The 15,615-nt window shown below is 35.9% G+C and overlaps 2 protein-coding genes across 3 annotated transcripts in view; one reads left to right on the top strand and one right to left on the bottom strand.

Moving 5' to 3' along the window:
* qars1 (glutaminyl-tRNA synthetase 1) overlaps positions 1–7,152 on the top strand; it is a 40,731-nt gene extending 33,579 nt beyond the window's left edge. The window contains exons 17-23 of the mRNA XM_081349443.1: positions 2,455–2,601; positions 5,079–5,180; positions 5,282–5,374; positions 5,634–5,761; positions 5,878–5,944; positions 6,393–6,518; positions 6,605–7,152. Of these exons, the coding sequence (XP_081205569.1) occupies positions 2,455–2,601; positions 5,079–5,180; positions 5,282–5,374; positions 5,634–5,761; positions 5,878–5,944; positions 6,393–6,518; positions 6,605–6,655 (714 nt within the window). The 3' untranslated portion in view covers positions 6,656–7,152. The remainder of the gene's footprint in view (positions 1–2,454; positions 2,602–5,078; positions 5,181–5,281; positions 5,375–5,633; positions 5,762–5,877; positions 5,945–6,392; positions 6,519–6,604) is intronic.
* LOC308680964 (uncharacterized protein) lies at positions 7,041–15,264 on the bottom strand. Of its 2 annotated transcripts, XM_081349444.1 has the most exons (9): positions 15,062–15,264; positions 13,902–14,114; positions 13,070–13,188; positions 12,594–12,863; positions 12,003–12,046; positions 11,134–11,205; positions 10,964–11,026; positions 10,093–10,131; positions 7,043–8,530 (listed from the first exon to the last, which is right to left on the bottom strand). In XM_081349444.1, the coding sequence occupies exons 1-9, from the start codon at positions 15,128–15,130 to the stop codon at positions 8,097–8,099; spliced, it is 1,323 nt and encodes a 440-aa protein (XP_081205570.1). In that variant the 5' UTR covers positions 15,131–15,264; the 3' UTR covers positions 7,043–8,096. The 2 variants fall into 2 exon arrangements, with proteins under 2 accessions (XP_081205571.1, XP_081205570.1); XM_081349445.1 differs by lacking the exon at positions 10,093–10,131 and having other exon boundaries at positions 7,041–8,530.
* Positions 15,265–15,615: the final 351 nt, after the last annotated feature.

The raw sequence follows: 15,615 nt of genomic DNA, 5'->3' as shown, positions 1-15,615 counted from the left end.
AAAATATCGACATTGATTTTTACCGATAACGGATAATATCACAAAGCAACTATCAGTGCCGATCACTCTGCAAATTATGTGCGTCTGTCAACATCAATCACCACAAATTCAAAACACAACATTTAATGCTATTTGCAAGACATTTACAGGAATAGTTCATCAAAAACTTTAAATGGTCATTTTTAGGAGTAAATTGTCATTTTCTCATACATTTAAATTACTTTAAATTTTTTCCATAATGCACAAAAAGAGAAAATTAGAATACTATTTTCAATTATCTTTACAATGCAATTAAAATAAATGGATTTTTAAGTTTTGTGTCTGGATACAAAAGCACCTTAAAAGTATTATAAAGGTAGTTGACTTATTTTCCATTACATTCTGAAGTCACATAGCTTTGTTTGAGGAACAGATTGAAATTTAAGTTATTTTCAAATAACGGTTTAATTGAGCTTTAAGATAAGGATAGGTTTGTTAGAAACTTGATATCTTAGAGTATTGCTGATATACTGTATCACATCACAAAATTTAATGATAGAAGACAACACATTCACATGGTAAATAAAACAACACTCCACAAGACATACTGTTTTGGAGATGCTCTGATCCAGTCATCTAGCCACCACTATTTGGTCATTGTCAAAGTGATTCAGATTAGGCCTGCACAATTAATTGCAATGAAACCGCGCGCGATTTGGCAAAGACTGATTATTTTATGCGCAGCTTGTCAGTGCAACACGGCTGATCGGAAGTAAATGCTGCTCCATCTGAACGCCGGAGGGCATCTCACGCAGACGCCAAATATGCCCCGCCGCAGAAGTAGATAACACACATCATTTCAGGAAATCCCTATCAGGCATCATACTATTACTGTAGCTGAATAAACAGAAGATTGAAACGCTTTGATTAAACATGACTATGTACATGACTACCTTATTCTATGTAAGAAGCCACATCATCTCATAGAAGGATGCTCAACTGTCGTTATAAAGTGAGTTTGGAGTAAAAGCATGTTATTAAATGTTGTCTTTTGTTGGACAATAGGTTCATAAATGCTTCTCATGTTTTGGAAATGTTTGACGCGTGTTGCTTTTTCAAATGCACATTATAAGTGACTCAAACTCACAGGGCTCTCAGATGGAGTAGCGTTTACAGAGCTGTACATCAATGACAAGCTGTGCTTGCGATAAATAATAATCGCAGCCTTTGCGATTTCATAATCGCGATAAGCCAAATCGTTTTAAGTGCGATTTCATGTAAATTGTGATTTATCGTGCAGCCCTAATTCAGATATTTTCGCTTGCATATTTTTGCATCTAACACATGAAATATAAGAACAGACTGTTCACTTGCTGCCTAATATATATTCCACCCCTTGGTGCCATTGTAATGATATAATCAATGTAAAAAATGTAATGGTGTAGCTGATAAGTGTATTGCCACTCCTAGTTTCTGTAAATAAAAAAAATCTGGAAAAAAAGCTTTTTTTTTTTTCGCTTTAAAAAAGCTTTTTTTTTTTTTTTTGCTTTAAAAAAGCTTCTTTTTTTTTTTTTTTTTTACTTTAATCATTACAGCATAAATACCAGAAATATGGAAGCCCTTTGAATATTGTCTTGGACCGTGGGGAACCTTAGAGTTAAAAAGGTTGAGAACCACTGATCTAATAGCTGAATTTACCAAAGTTTACAAGGTCCGTGGAATTAAATCTTTATTGGGTGTTCAAATTTTGCTTGTTTGCCAAATATTGATGGAATATGACAGTTGTTATAGTCAAGTCAAGTCACCTTTATTTATATAGCGCTTTTTACAATACAGATTGTATCAAAGCAGCTTCACAGTAATAAACCCCCGCTCAATCGGCCCAAAGGAGGCATTCGATCGGCGGGTGAAGGTCTTTGCGCATTAGTGTCCTTCCTCGTGGCAAAGGAATTTGATTCATATGTGTTTTCTCATTATTTCATCTGACTCCATAAATGAAAAGCTTTTAATGATATCTGTGCATCATTAAATGTGAGCGAATGTTTGACTATTCTTTTTAACTCTTTACTGAAAATAATGTCAGAGTCTATTAGAATAAAATCAAATGTTTGAAATTTTTTTTTTTTTATTATGTCAGGTAAATGTATCAATGCCAATTGCATAATCAGTTCAAAGATAATCAATACAAAACATTAAATGCATAGAAAGAACTCTAGCTGCTACGTTTTGGAGAAATACAAATATCGTTGTTATAGAATGTTATAGATGTTGTGTGTTTCATTGTGGAATTCCAAATAAGTCTTGCATCTAACACCAAACTGTCAAACAGAAAAATTAATTGGCCGATTCTGATCGTTAAAAAAAGAAATCCAGATGTTTGCCCTTTTATCCATTGCTGATATATTGGTTAACCACCATTAGAAACTGTACCCTGCTGTTGACATGTTTTTTTTGTTTGTTTTTGTTTGTTTTTAGGTGGGTGTGACTGTTGCCCAGACCACCATGGAGCCACACCTGTTGGAGTCGTGTGTAAGGGAGATCCTTAATGACATCGCCCCTCGTGCCATGGCCATACTCGAGCCCCTGAAAGTCACCATAACTAACCTACCAACCAATGCACAGGTACAAAAAAGTGCATGAATGTTTGTTACATAAGGCATAATATACAGCTAGCCAGTCATTATAAAAAAAAGAAAGAAAATCAGTTAAGCGCAGGGCCGGATCTACCATACAGGTATCTAGATATGGTATCTACCATACCATACCATACATATTTTTTTGTGCGCTACGTAAAATATTACTTGAGAACCAAGCAAGTTGGACTCATGAAACCATTAGTTTACTATATCGCAATCGCAATATTGACCTCAATAATCGCAATATGACATTTTCCCCAAATCGTGCAGCCCTACTTTTCAAAAAAAAAATTGTATCATTGTCTTGTGAACTGATCATTCAGCTTTTGACCAATAGTGATTGGCATGTCAAATTCCACACTTGGTGGGCCTTAGTATTGTGCGTGCATGCGTGTGTTCCTTTGGAGGGTGTGGTTGTCAGGTAGGGGAGGGGGTCCATGAGCTTCAGTGCCCAGGGGCCCCTGGGGGTACTAATCCACCTCTGGTTAAGTAATAATTTTGTAATAATGACAAGCTGACACAAGCTTTTCTCGCTAATTACAGCCAGATGGTCATTATCGCACAATAAAAATGAACCCCCCCAGAAGGCCGGAAGTTCACCCACCACAGTTTTACCAAATATCCTGTGGGAAATACTGGTATTGCTATGCCAATGCAACTTATAGCTCGATTTAGGATTCATCACTGTGGAGGTATAGTTCAATTGTATTAATAAATTTAATTTTGGAGTTATTTCATCTGTTAACTCTCACTCATTCCTACTCACTCTTTACATGGCATTAGTGGTTTTAAGGAATAGGAGTTGGTATACATATTCAAGGGCGTGCAAAGTTTATGATCATAGTGGGCCAGTCTAAGCCAAAATGCCAGGGCTGATTATTTGATTATTATTTTTTCTCTCAGTCCAGCCCTGGGTAAAGTCACTGCAGCTGCTGCTAGAAGCTCCGGTTCCTATAGAAACAGTCAGACGCACGCTTCCACTGCGCATGCGCATTAGCTTGATCCAGCCTGAAAATGATAATTTTCTGTCATGATTTGGGTGTTTAGAAACAAAATTTGAGACAGTTGTTGTCAGATTTTATTGGTGATTTCAAGTTTGGAGAATTTGATGTTTACCCTTTCAAAGAGATAGGAGCTGTACTTGCACGGCCGAGAGGCGTTTCAAAGATGGCCACCGAGTGAAATGACTTTTTTTAACATTTCCAAGCAACCCACATACCTGGACTGATTAAACACGTACCTGAACTCCATTTTGCAGACTATTGAAGCCCTGAGCACGCCAAGCTCAGTGCGAAGTCTTGTTTTGCCACGGTTGACATTTCTGAGCGTTTTTCCCTTGTACTTTATCTTGTCTGGTTTTGACCCTTGCTGTTTTTGGACTTGTTACGACCCTTGCTGCCTGCCTTTTGACTCTGCCTTGTTTTGGATTACTCTGTGATTGTTCGCTGCCAGCCCTGACTACCTGCCTGTTATGACGTTTGCTGCTTTATCTACGTTGCCGTTAATCCTGGTGCTTCGACCCAAGCCTGTTTGTTTGTTGACACTCCAGTTATATAATAAACTGAACATGGATCTCAACCCGAGTTCATCTGAGTCTCCGTCACAGATGGTACATCAGATGGTACATTATCATGATTATTATGTGGCTACTTGCCAAATAAACCAAATAATAAATAACAGATGGAAATGAAATAATTTGTTGAACTCTCTAGTTTAGCTAAAAGCTTGCATAACAAAACAGTCCATTACAAAATAGAAAATATCTCTTGCAAAAAAACAAAACAATATCTCTTGCAAAAAAACAAAACAAAAACACTGCAATGTTACAGTATTCATTTATGTAAAAAAAAAAATCTAAATCCAAATTACTTATCAAGTTATGAACTAATTAGCTCACATATTTAGCATCAATGTGTCCTTTTTTCTGTCATCCAGCTCTGTCTCTCTTACAGTTTTATGCTCTCTACTAACAAATACTACTGAAGTCCTCTAAGGTCATTTTTACTATAGTTGCTAGTTGTCTTCAGATGCAAAGACTTTACAATGATATGAGAAACATAAAGGTTATACCTATATATATATATATATATATATATATATATATATATATATATATATATATATATACATACATACATACATACATACATACATACATACATACATACATACATACATACATACATACATGCATACATATATATATATATATATATATATATATACATACACACACACACACACACACACACACACACACACACACACGTTGTGCTATGGATGGACAACAGTCAAACATAGTTTAGGTTAACCAAAAAATATATTTACTGCTCAATGCCAATCAAAATCAAGTATTTCAGACAGCCATGTGTTAATGGAGTTTAATGATATACGTAGATGCAGTGTAGCAAGCGTACTCTCATAACAGCAGTGGATCACTCCTCTGTTTTTTCCCCTATTCAGAAGGAGCTTCGAGTCCCAGACTTCCCAGCCAATGAAGCCAAGGGCAGCCACCTGGTTTCCTTCTCAAAGACCATCTTTATTGAGCAGAGTGACTTTAGAGAGGTGTTTTTAAGATTATTTCATATGAGGATCTGTTTTGAATTGGACCAGCATCCCATATAAGCAGAGGTGACAATTTTTGCTGTTTTGTGTGTTTGCTGTAGGTAATGGAGAAGGGCTATAAGCGTCTGACTCCAGATCAGCCAGTAGGCTTGAGACATGCAGGATACGTCATCTCTGTACAGCGCGTCATCAAGGTGAAACACCACTCACTTAGCTCACATGATCTACTTAGTTTGCATAATTTTTTTTTTTTTAAGTTTGCATATGTTTTTGTTGAGAATCTTTTAGTTGCTAAAAAAATAAGCTGATTGATCAAAAGGCATGTAGAAGTTTGTGTACAACAGGCTTCTCAGCAAAGTTTTGATCATGTTGATAATTTAGAGGCCTTAGAAATTTGCATATCAAATATAATACAGTAGGCTTTGTAGAGTTAAATGTCTTTTCTCTTGTCAGGATAACTGTGGTAAAGTGTGCGAGCTAGAGGTGATGTGTGTCACCTCAGACTCTGTGGAGAAACCCAAAGCATTCATTCATTGGGTGAGCGAGCCACTGCGGTGTGAAGTGCGCCTGTATGAAAGCCTGTAAGTTTCCTTGTGTGCTGTCAAACCAGAGGTTTTTATTTCATTTTAATATTTTATGTCTCGCGTCTTTTTGACAAGTGTATGTTTTACCCTCACTCTCATGTTTTTGTCTGTAGTTTTCTCCATAAACACCCAGAGGACCCAGCTGAAGTTCCTGCTGGATTCCTGAGTGACATTAACCCTGTAAGGCAATACATTATATAAGATAAACTAGAATTTTTAAATGAAGTTTGTTTACAACAAACTAAAATGAGCTATGCACCAAAGTGCAAACTCTAAGGGGCGGATTCCCGGACAGAGTTTAAATTAAGAGAAATCAGCATATTAAACTGCAGACTAGACCAAGTCTAGGAATATTTAAAACAATGACAGAGAAAGTAGGTTTCTGTTGATTTGGTTTAAAAGGTTACTTTAGTCCAGGACTAGGCTTAATCTCTGTCCGGGAAACCGCCCCTTAAATGATTACCTAACCACCACTAATGATTTTGTGCAATATGCAACTGCAGAAAATAAATGCAATAATATAGACATTTTGGTTACATGTAACCATCTAACTTCATGTTACATGAAGTAAAGTGTTACTGACATTTCTCATTTTTAAAATACTTTTTTTTTTTTTTTTTATTCCTAGAATTCCTTAACAGTGATTGAAAGTGCCTTAGTGGATCGTTCCGTGGGCAAGGCCAAAGTGTTTGATAAATTTCAGTTTGAAAGAGTGGGTTATTTTTCTGTGGACCCTGATAGCACATCTGAAAAGGTATTTCCAGAAACATTAAATTGTCAAAAAGATTAACATACAGTAGAGGAAAACACTTGTCTCATCTGTCACCTCTTCCTCCCCAGCTGGTGTTCAACAGAACCGTTACACTCAAGGAGGACCCAGGGAAGATATAATTGGGCTACAAGAAAGAAGTTGTTCTTTGACATCAACCATGCATCACAAAGCAGTTTTCAATATAAAACCAATTCAAATAATCTGGGGAATTAAGTATATCCTAATATTCTATCCATACTATGAAAAGGGTTTTTTACTCTCCGGTGCCAAGATATTTTGTACAACCAATTCATTCTGCTGTGGTTTGTCATCTATGAATTAAACAATTTCATGAAAGATTTTGACTCTTGAGTACATGTAAATGTGTTTGATGAAAATGGAATTAATCGCACAAATCCCATAAAACCCGTAGTTGTCAATTAATAGAAAAATGACTTTTTGGGATGGTTTCTAACAGTAAATGCATTTCCATTTGAAATAATCTTTCTTGGAAAATCAAGCTTTCCAGTGGACAACCAACAAATCCATTTAATTTTGAATGGGTGAATTGTAACAATATCCTTAGACAGAATAACAGATTAGGGTTGGTGCATTTCTAATTCATAAAATGTTAAAGGTTCCCAAGATGGTGTCCTACCTTGAGTGAATTTTCATAATCCTTTGTTGTGATGACATTTATGGCAGCAATGCAATATAAAATACTTTAATCACAGATATATTGGTATTAATCGTGATCTTACAGGTTTATTATTGAGTACTTTACAAAGGCAAGTATTTGTAGTGCCTTCCAGGGAAAATAACATTGTCTATAAAGCACAACTATGCTAATATACCATACCATTCATGGGACTGAAAACCCATGAATTTACAAATAATTGACAAGGTATATTTTGTCCAAAAAAAAAAAAATCATTTAGAAATGGCAAAACGATGCATAATATTTTTTTTGTCCATGTGCATAAAGAGTAAGATTTGACCATTTGTCATAATAAATGTAAATAATGAAACCACATTAAGCTGGCCACCACAGACAGCTTGTTGCGGTACTGGATCTGAATAAAACTTAGGTGGTGTATACACAACAGTAAAGATCATTGCAAAAAAAAAAAAAGTTGCATTGGTCTGGAAAATGAAGGTATCAGGAACAAATTTTCTCTTCATATAAGGTTGTTAACCTAAAAGGTAATTGTAACATTAGGTGTCTGGACACCTTTAAAAATATGGCAGTCATTATAATAAGTGAACATGAAACAGCTTTAACAGCCCAATTTACTTCCATAATGTGACACTGCAGAGTACAATGAGAAAAAAAAAAAGTAGGGTGGAACTTGATTTTATCCAGTGATTTACCTGCTTGGTGAAAAGTGTTTCATACCCACACATCAGAACAAAATCAGTATGTCGTTACATTGTAATTAAATATACAAAAACAAACATTTCCTCTTCTAGAACAACATGCACTGTTGAATTGTGCACAAGAAGACCAGGAATATAAAGTAGATGATTTCATGATGTTCACTGTAAAGCCCAGCTTCTTAAGGCTTATTAATGTAATATACTCTAGACAGTAGTTGGATCTACACACACACCAAAAGCTGGTGGTGGTGTGTTGAGGACTGTCTTCTCAAGGGTGTTATTTTCCTGCAAACAGAATGTGAGAGTTTGGGGAGTGTTGTTGGATTTGCTGTTGCAGTATGGGTGCTCTCTTCTTGAGCTCTTTCGGGGTCTGCCAACAGCTCTACGTCCAGCCAGAGCCCCTTTCCTCCGTGGACCTGCAGCTGGTTGTACACTGATCTGATTGATTGTCTGAGTGGCCTTACCAAAACAAAAAAGTGATGACTGCAGGGCACTGTCAGTCTTTATTTGAAAGAAATTGGACACAAACGCTCTTATAGGTGGTGTAAAACTTGCATCCTCATTTAGCTTCTTTTTTAGCATTCCAAAAATCTCCTCGAGCTGTCCATCCAAAGACCCAACGACCTCTTCAGCTCCGCCTTAACAGATAGATACAATGATAATGACTGTGTTGTCTGTTAACTGGATTAGTCTTATTAAAGAGATAGTTCACCACCCCAAATTTTTTTTATCTCATGTCGTCCCAAACCTGTATGAGTTTCATTCTTCTGTTGAACAGAAAAGAAAATATTTTGAAGAATGTTAGTAACCAGACAGTTGACAGTAACCATTGACTTCCATAGTATTTTTTTCCTACTATGGAAGTTAATGGCTGCCGTAACCGCCAACTGTCTGGTTACTAACATTCTTCAAGTTCAAAATATTGTCTTTTGTGTTCAACAGAAAAAAAAAAACCTCATACTGGCTTGGAACAATCTGAGGGTGAGTAAATGATGACAGACTTCTTCCCTTTAATGTAAAATGCTTTAAAGGTCCCATTCCATTGATTATTTTTATTATTGTATATCATGTTTCCAGGGGTGCCCTTATAATGTTAGTATGTTTTTTAGATCAAAAATTGTTATAATTTAGAAATAAAAGGCATATTTCCTAGCCTGATTTCATTCCCTGGTTTGAACACTCTGTTTGAAGGGGCGTGTCTGCTGAGAGACTTCAGTGTAAACGCCCTCTGCTGTGATTGGCTGAAATGCTTGCATATGAAATATCTGGCATTACATGTGGAACTATCTGGAAAACTTTTACTATTACAGCTATTATACGTTTTTACTATTACAGCTATCGGGATTAACGAATCTTGAGAAGTTTTTTAAGTATTTCGATCTCTTTCAATCACATAAAAAATTGCAGTGACGAGCATTGAGCAGATGACAGCCTGTTGATCGCGTGAAAAAAGATCTTATCATTGCAACGCAGTTTCTGCACTCACTAATGATTTCACCAATGCAAACATGAGGCATATAAATACAGTAAGAGCTTCGTTGTGCAGTGTAACAGCGTCATTGATTTCATAACGAGTGTTGGCAAGTGTCCATAAACTCGCGCTGTGTGATTGACAGCTTGGACGATTGGAAAGGGATTGTTCTTTGATCGCTTTCTGTATATTAATCACAGTTTAAGTTAGATTATTTTCATCCTACTAAGAGAAACGATGTGAAGTTGATCGCTACTTCCATATTAAATCACTACTTGTACTTACCGCTTGCTGGAATATAGTTGAAATTGTCCCCTTCGTCAGTATGAAACGCTGAGAGAAGCCTGCTTGATATTATCCCAGGTTAGAAAAACAGTCCGTGGTGAAATGGACAGAGCAAACTAACTTCGAATTAAACTTTTGCGGTATCCGATTATAGATAAACATCAACCATCTGTTGACATTTCGCCATCAATACGCCTGTGTTCCTGTGGTTAGTCTAAACACGGTTCTGGTGATGTCACTAATGACGGAAGTAGAGGGGTGTAGTCCAATCGAACCGTTTTTTGTAGTCAACTTCTGTTAAATAAAATATCTCGCTTGGCATTGAACTTTGCGCTTTATAATTTTACAGATATTATTTATACTCTAACAACAACATTACACACTAACTAAAGTTTGAAACATGGGATCACGTAGAACGGGACCTTTAAGAAAAAAAATACGTACTTGGGCCTGGCTCATTGTCTTCTGTAAAATCTTCTCCTTCTAAATAGAAGACATACAAATAAACAAAACGTCTGCTTCCATATTAAATCTTAATCTCAGAAAACATCGAGACACAGCTCACATAAAGAGTCAAAACAAATAAGCAACTTTTGACCTCCACAATCTCATTCACATCCACATTTCTAATTCATAATTTCATGTTTCTTTGCCAGTATATCAAACTTGCCTGTTAGTCTTGTCAGTCGATCTAGTCTATTAGTCCATTTTCCTGTCTTGCTCACGAAATTGTCCTCTGCTCAGTTAGATCTGTGGTTGCCTGTCTCCAGAGCACAGCGCTCTCGGACTGCCCATCCTGATGCTGACCATTACATCCCTGGCTCTGGAGATTAGATTGGTTCAGCTCACCCTTCTGGCCTGTGTCTGACCTGTGCTTGCTCTTGACTCTGTTTTAGGTTTGTCCGGTTATTCCCGTTTAATCTCATTTCTGACCTGCTCACCTGTCTTACAATTTGGATTTGATAACTGATTGGATGGACTCCTGGTTGGACTCTCGCTTGGCTGACCAGTCTTTGTCTGGCTATTTTGAATTGGCCTGGAGTAAGGAGGCTCACTGTTTTTTTTAGTTTGAACTTTCTCAGTAAAGTTGACTATACATCTGTCTGCTCTTGGGTCCTTGGAACTTTTTGCTACACTTGCCATTGGCGGGTGAGAAAATGTACTGATCATAAACATGAAATTTCTTGCTATTGCAATGGAGTTATTTAGCATTACATGATGGATAGATAGACATTAATTTTTGCACTGCTGACCTGTTTCATATCTACACATGTGAACTGAGTCAAACAAAGTGACAAAAGATGAGTTGTTTCACCTGTGGTGATGACTGGTAGAGTAGTAACAGACACCCCATCTTCAATGCACGTAGTGTGTCCATCTGTTTTAGAGAAAGGGCAAAATGTTGGTAAATCATTTCTATAATATCTCTTTGTAGACAACTATTAATGATATAGTCTTGTTTCATTTCAACCGGGACATACTCACCTGTCACTGTTGTCGTCTCCCATGACTGTTCCGATTCTAATGGTTTAAAAAGCTCTTCTGAAATGTCCTTCTCTGAATAGACACCCATATTTCACAAGAAAAATGCTGGGATTAAACAACGCTAATAACAAATCTTCTGCATTTGCATGTAATTTAATATCATTTGATTTGATTAAAAGGACTTAAATGTTGAATATATTTGTAGCACTTTTCAAATTAAAGTATCCATCCTATTTATACACATATTGTAATAAATTGCCATGCTATATTGTGAATGTAGTCACTATTAAAGGCTGTTGTTACCAAACACAAAAGTATATTCACAATATATCCTTATACCTTGTTGCTTGATTGTAACGTTACCTCCTTGTATCCAGTACTGTCTTTGTTTATTTCCTATTTATCACTTTTAAATAAAACCCCGCAACTGAGTTCAACATCAGTCCCAGCATGCACCCTTGTAACAGCTGTTTCTATATGGTGTATTTTAGCACAGATGGATTTGCATCTGGGACTGCAACTATTTGTTTTATAATTTTGAATATTAATAAAATACAGTAGTCAACATTTGAAGTGGATCAAAAAAGTTCCTCAAAGTTGTCCTAAGACAAGAACAGGTATTGATCAAAATTCATGTATAACTTTGATGAAAGGTTTTGATTCACTTCAAATGTTGACTACTGTATATATATTACGCACACAAACACATATCAAAACTGCCAGATTAATCTACAAAACTCTTCTGTCCACTCTAACATCTTACACCTGTGTGACCCACTTCATTAACATGGCCACAATAAACTGACTATCTCCGCTGCACTGCTCTAAACTGTTTTCTAGACACTGCAGGTTTGCCAGAATCATCTTACCTGCAGGTTCAGCATATGACTTTTGATAAAGCTTGTAGTATAATCTGTAGTGAAATATAATAAAAAGTAGTGCTCAGTATTCAGTAGTAACAACATGTATATTAACATAAAACAGAATTTATGCACTTCTGCAATTAACGTGTTTTCAATTTGTGGGGCATAAATGTCAAAGTGGTGTTGAAAAAAAGTTTTATAAAAATATTTTTCAAAGAAAAAGTAATATATTGAAAACTTAAGTCCACCAAATTAAGGTCAGTGTGGTGTGACCAACATGTACAAAGCCATTAAAGAGAAAATGGTATCACAGGGAGGATACCTGTAGGCTGTCATGACTGTGTCAAGGTCAATAAGTTTGTTAGTTAAGTAAGTTAGTTAAGTTTGTCAAATTTTAAAATCTTATAGAAAAATTATTTAGGATAAAAAAAAAAAACATAAACATGAATGCAAATATTGTTTTGAACTAGATATATTTTTATAATGAAAATTCTTTGTTGTTACTGACTCATAAACAGCTTCACTACATTATCATTACATAACACATTTTAAATATAGATTTTACTATAGTTTATCAAACACCCTTGAATGACAGACCTGTAGCAGAACTGAAGGTCCGGGCAAATGGATCGATCTGCAATAGCGTAAATGTAGTTATCACCTTCCTCTTCCTGCAGGTTGTATTTAATGCTTTTGAGTGCAGATGAAGGAGAGTGACCAGTTCTGTAGAGCTGATGTAGCTTTTCAATGGTGTCATTAGACACATCTCTCCACCTCATGACCTCAGCAGTGTTCAGTCTATGATTATGTTCGTTCCTCAAGTTCACATGAAGGAAATAGCCCTCTTCTATGTGCGGGTCTCCTGATCTGTTGAAGGATAGATTAGATTGTTATTAGATTTGTTTTAACACAGAGTTTCAAAATAGATTGTATGACCTATTGAAAATTCAATTTCTAATGACCAAATGTTTGGGTGTTAAAAATTTGGTGGTTTTGTAGTGCTTGTGCTTAGTGCTTAAGCACTATTAGCACTATTGTGCACTATTTTGTGCTTAGTCTTATTTTTATCTCACCTGGACTTTCTTTCATGCATATGTCTCTTGAGAATTAGAAACATGGTAGCAGGGCAGTTGGTATTTTTGGATGTCTTGGATGATGAACTGTATGTTTTGTGTTGGCATCTCAGATCCACCTGGTACATACAAAATACAGTACTTAAGCAGTTTTGAGAGAATGGCCTTACGTTTAATGTTTAAACTGAATATGGAATCAGGTGGGTTTTTTTTTTTATCTTCTTTGCTTTTAATCCTGTAACCATTATTACATCATCGTTAATCATTTTAGAGAATGTTATTACTCTAATGAATTGCATTATAAGATAATAAGAACAGGAACATCTTAAGAAAGTTTGATACTCAATTTGATATCAGGTTGCCTTTAAAGGAGCTGTATGTAAGAAATGTATTTCAATTAATCATAAAATGGCCCTGATATGTCACTAGACATTAAGAAATCATGTTCATTTCAAATACTTATATCACTGACAACAGTAGTCCGGCCAGGATATTGTCATTTAAAAAGTGAAGTTGCAGCCCTCAACTGATGTTGATGTTGTCATCTTGTGTTTTGGCCTGAAGCGCCACCCTCCACCTATCTACCAATCACAAAGTCAGTAGTGTTTTCGGCATCGGGGTTGCCAGCTCTGCTCTAGTTACCACAGCTACGTAGCAGCCTACGTTCCTGCTGGATCCTGCAGCCTATCTGGCAACCTCCAGTCAGGGGGGAGGGGGAGGGGATACACCGCTCTACACAGTAATTTGAAAGTGATTGCAGTACCAGTTTTGGCCACAATCTTACATACGGCTCCTTTTAAGCTCTGTCACATACATAACAGGTTGTTCCTACTCTGTATTTGTTGTAGCGTCCAGAATCAGGGTATGTCCTGGATTTCCTCCATGTTAAAGCTGAGGTCTTTTGAAAGTCCTCCAGCCACTTTTGGACCTCCTCCTTTGTAGTCAGCTGCAATTTAAGACACGCTCGAAAGTTTTCAACATCCCCTGACATTTCCAGCAGTTCATGACGACACAGCAGATGACTGTACCCTGGTGGCAAAATTTTCTGCAATACAATGTGTCAGGTAATAAAACACACTGAATTAATTTCACAATAACATCTCCAGGTCAAGATTCTATTGCTCTGTCACCTTCAATTTTAATTGCATTGTGAAATATTCATGCCAATTAAACACATTTATTGCCTAAGATTTAATAACTGTAATTTACTTGTGAAGGTTTTTTTGTGTGTGTGTGTGTGTGTGTGTGTGTCATTTTTATTGTTCTTAATGAAGATTCCAATTGGATTATCATTACTATAATAACATGTTTTTGAAGAAATATTGCAGTACAACGAATTTGTGTTTGAATCAGCATAACTTATATGCAGTACAGCAAATACTTCCATCACATATACTTTACAATTTATTATGTGTATGTTTTATGGGGTTTTTTGTTGTTGTTTTTTTTTCACATTAATGACAGTTTGATGGAAAATGCTCTTACAATCACTTGAAATCAATGCCAAATAATATTATTTACATTTTAAAAAGTATTTGGTTTAATAACTTTAGCTTTATTAACTATTGTGTTTTGGCAGCAAGATTTATAGCATTATCAAATGCGTCACATTTTGACTATGGCAGCAGTGGTGATTGGTTCTTCGTGTGTTTTTAGACACATATATTTCGGTTTGTAAAAAAAACAAAAAAAAAACAATTGCACTGAAGAGCCACATGGTTTTACCAAAAGGTAATAACTACGGTTATTATACAATGGTATAACTGTTCTATAACTATGATAACGATTCATAATAGTAAGCAAAACTTTCTTTCATTAAAACACTACTTTAATAGGCTAAAGAGCTATATAATGTTAACGTAGTGTTAACGATAAAGGTAAATATATATAAATCGAGTCAGCTGTGCTAACGTTAGCCAGCTAGCTCACATAACCTCAGGCTTTTCTCTTTAATGGTAAAACAGCTGCTGTATAACATGAATAACACCAAACCTCCACGTGATCTGTGTCCTCTGCTGCTTTATCTTCTCCAATACAATGCTGACACTTAAACAGTGTCATTTTGAGCAGTTGAGCACAGCCAAAGAGCTAAACTTCGTGATCGGGTTTATAGGTAACCGTTTTCCGGAAAACTCTCGCGAGAAATGGGCTTATCTCTCGCGTTCTCTCTCTCTCTCTCTCTCTCTCTCTCTCTCTCTCTCTCTCTCTCTCTCTCTCTCTCTCTCTCTCTCTCAATTACATTTTTTTTACTGGCATGACATTTTGTATTGCCAAATCATTAAAACAACATAGAAAATGATTTAGTACATGTGAACATTTCGTAAAGCCTATGTAGAGAAAATAATAATAATAATAAAACTAAATAAAAATAGACAATATTATATAAACACATGGCTAGATATAGCAAGTAATAATAACAAATACTAATAAAATAAATAATAATAAATAAAACAGATTATAATACAGGAGTCATGAAACAACTACTGAACTTTAGTTTTTCGGACTTTAATAATTCTTTTACCGAATTCCAAATGTAGAGTTTCAAT

Source organism: Scardinius erythrophthalmus (assembly GCF_964197995.2).
Source record: "Scardinius erythrophthalmus genome assembly, chromosome: 20".
Taxonomy (NCBI): domain Eukaryota; kingdom Metazoa; phylum Chordata; class Actinopteri; order Cypriniformes; family Leuciscidae; genus Scardinius; species Scardinius erythrophthalmus.
Note: the sequence above shows the minus strand (reverse complement) of the source record. Positions and strands in the feature narration are given on the sequence as shown.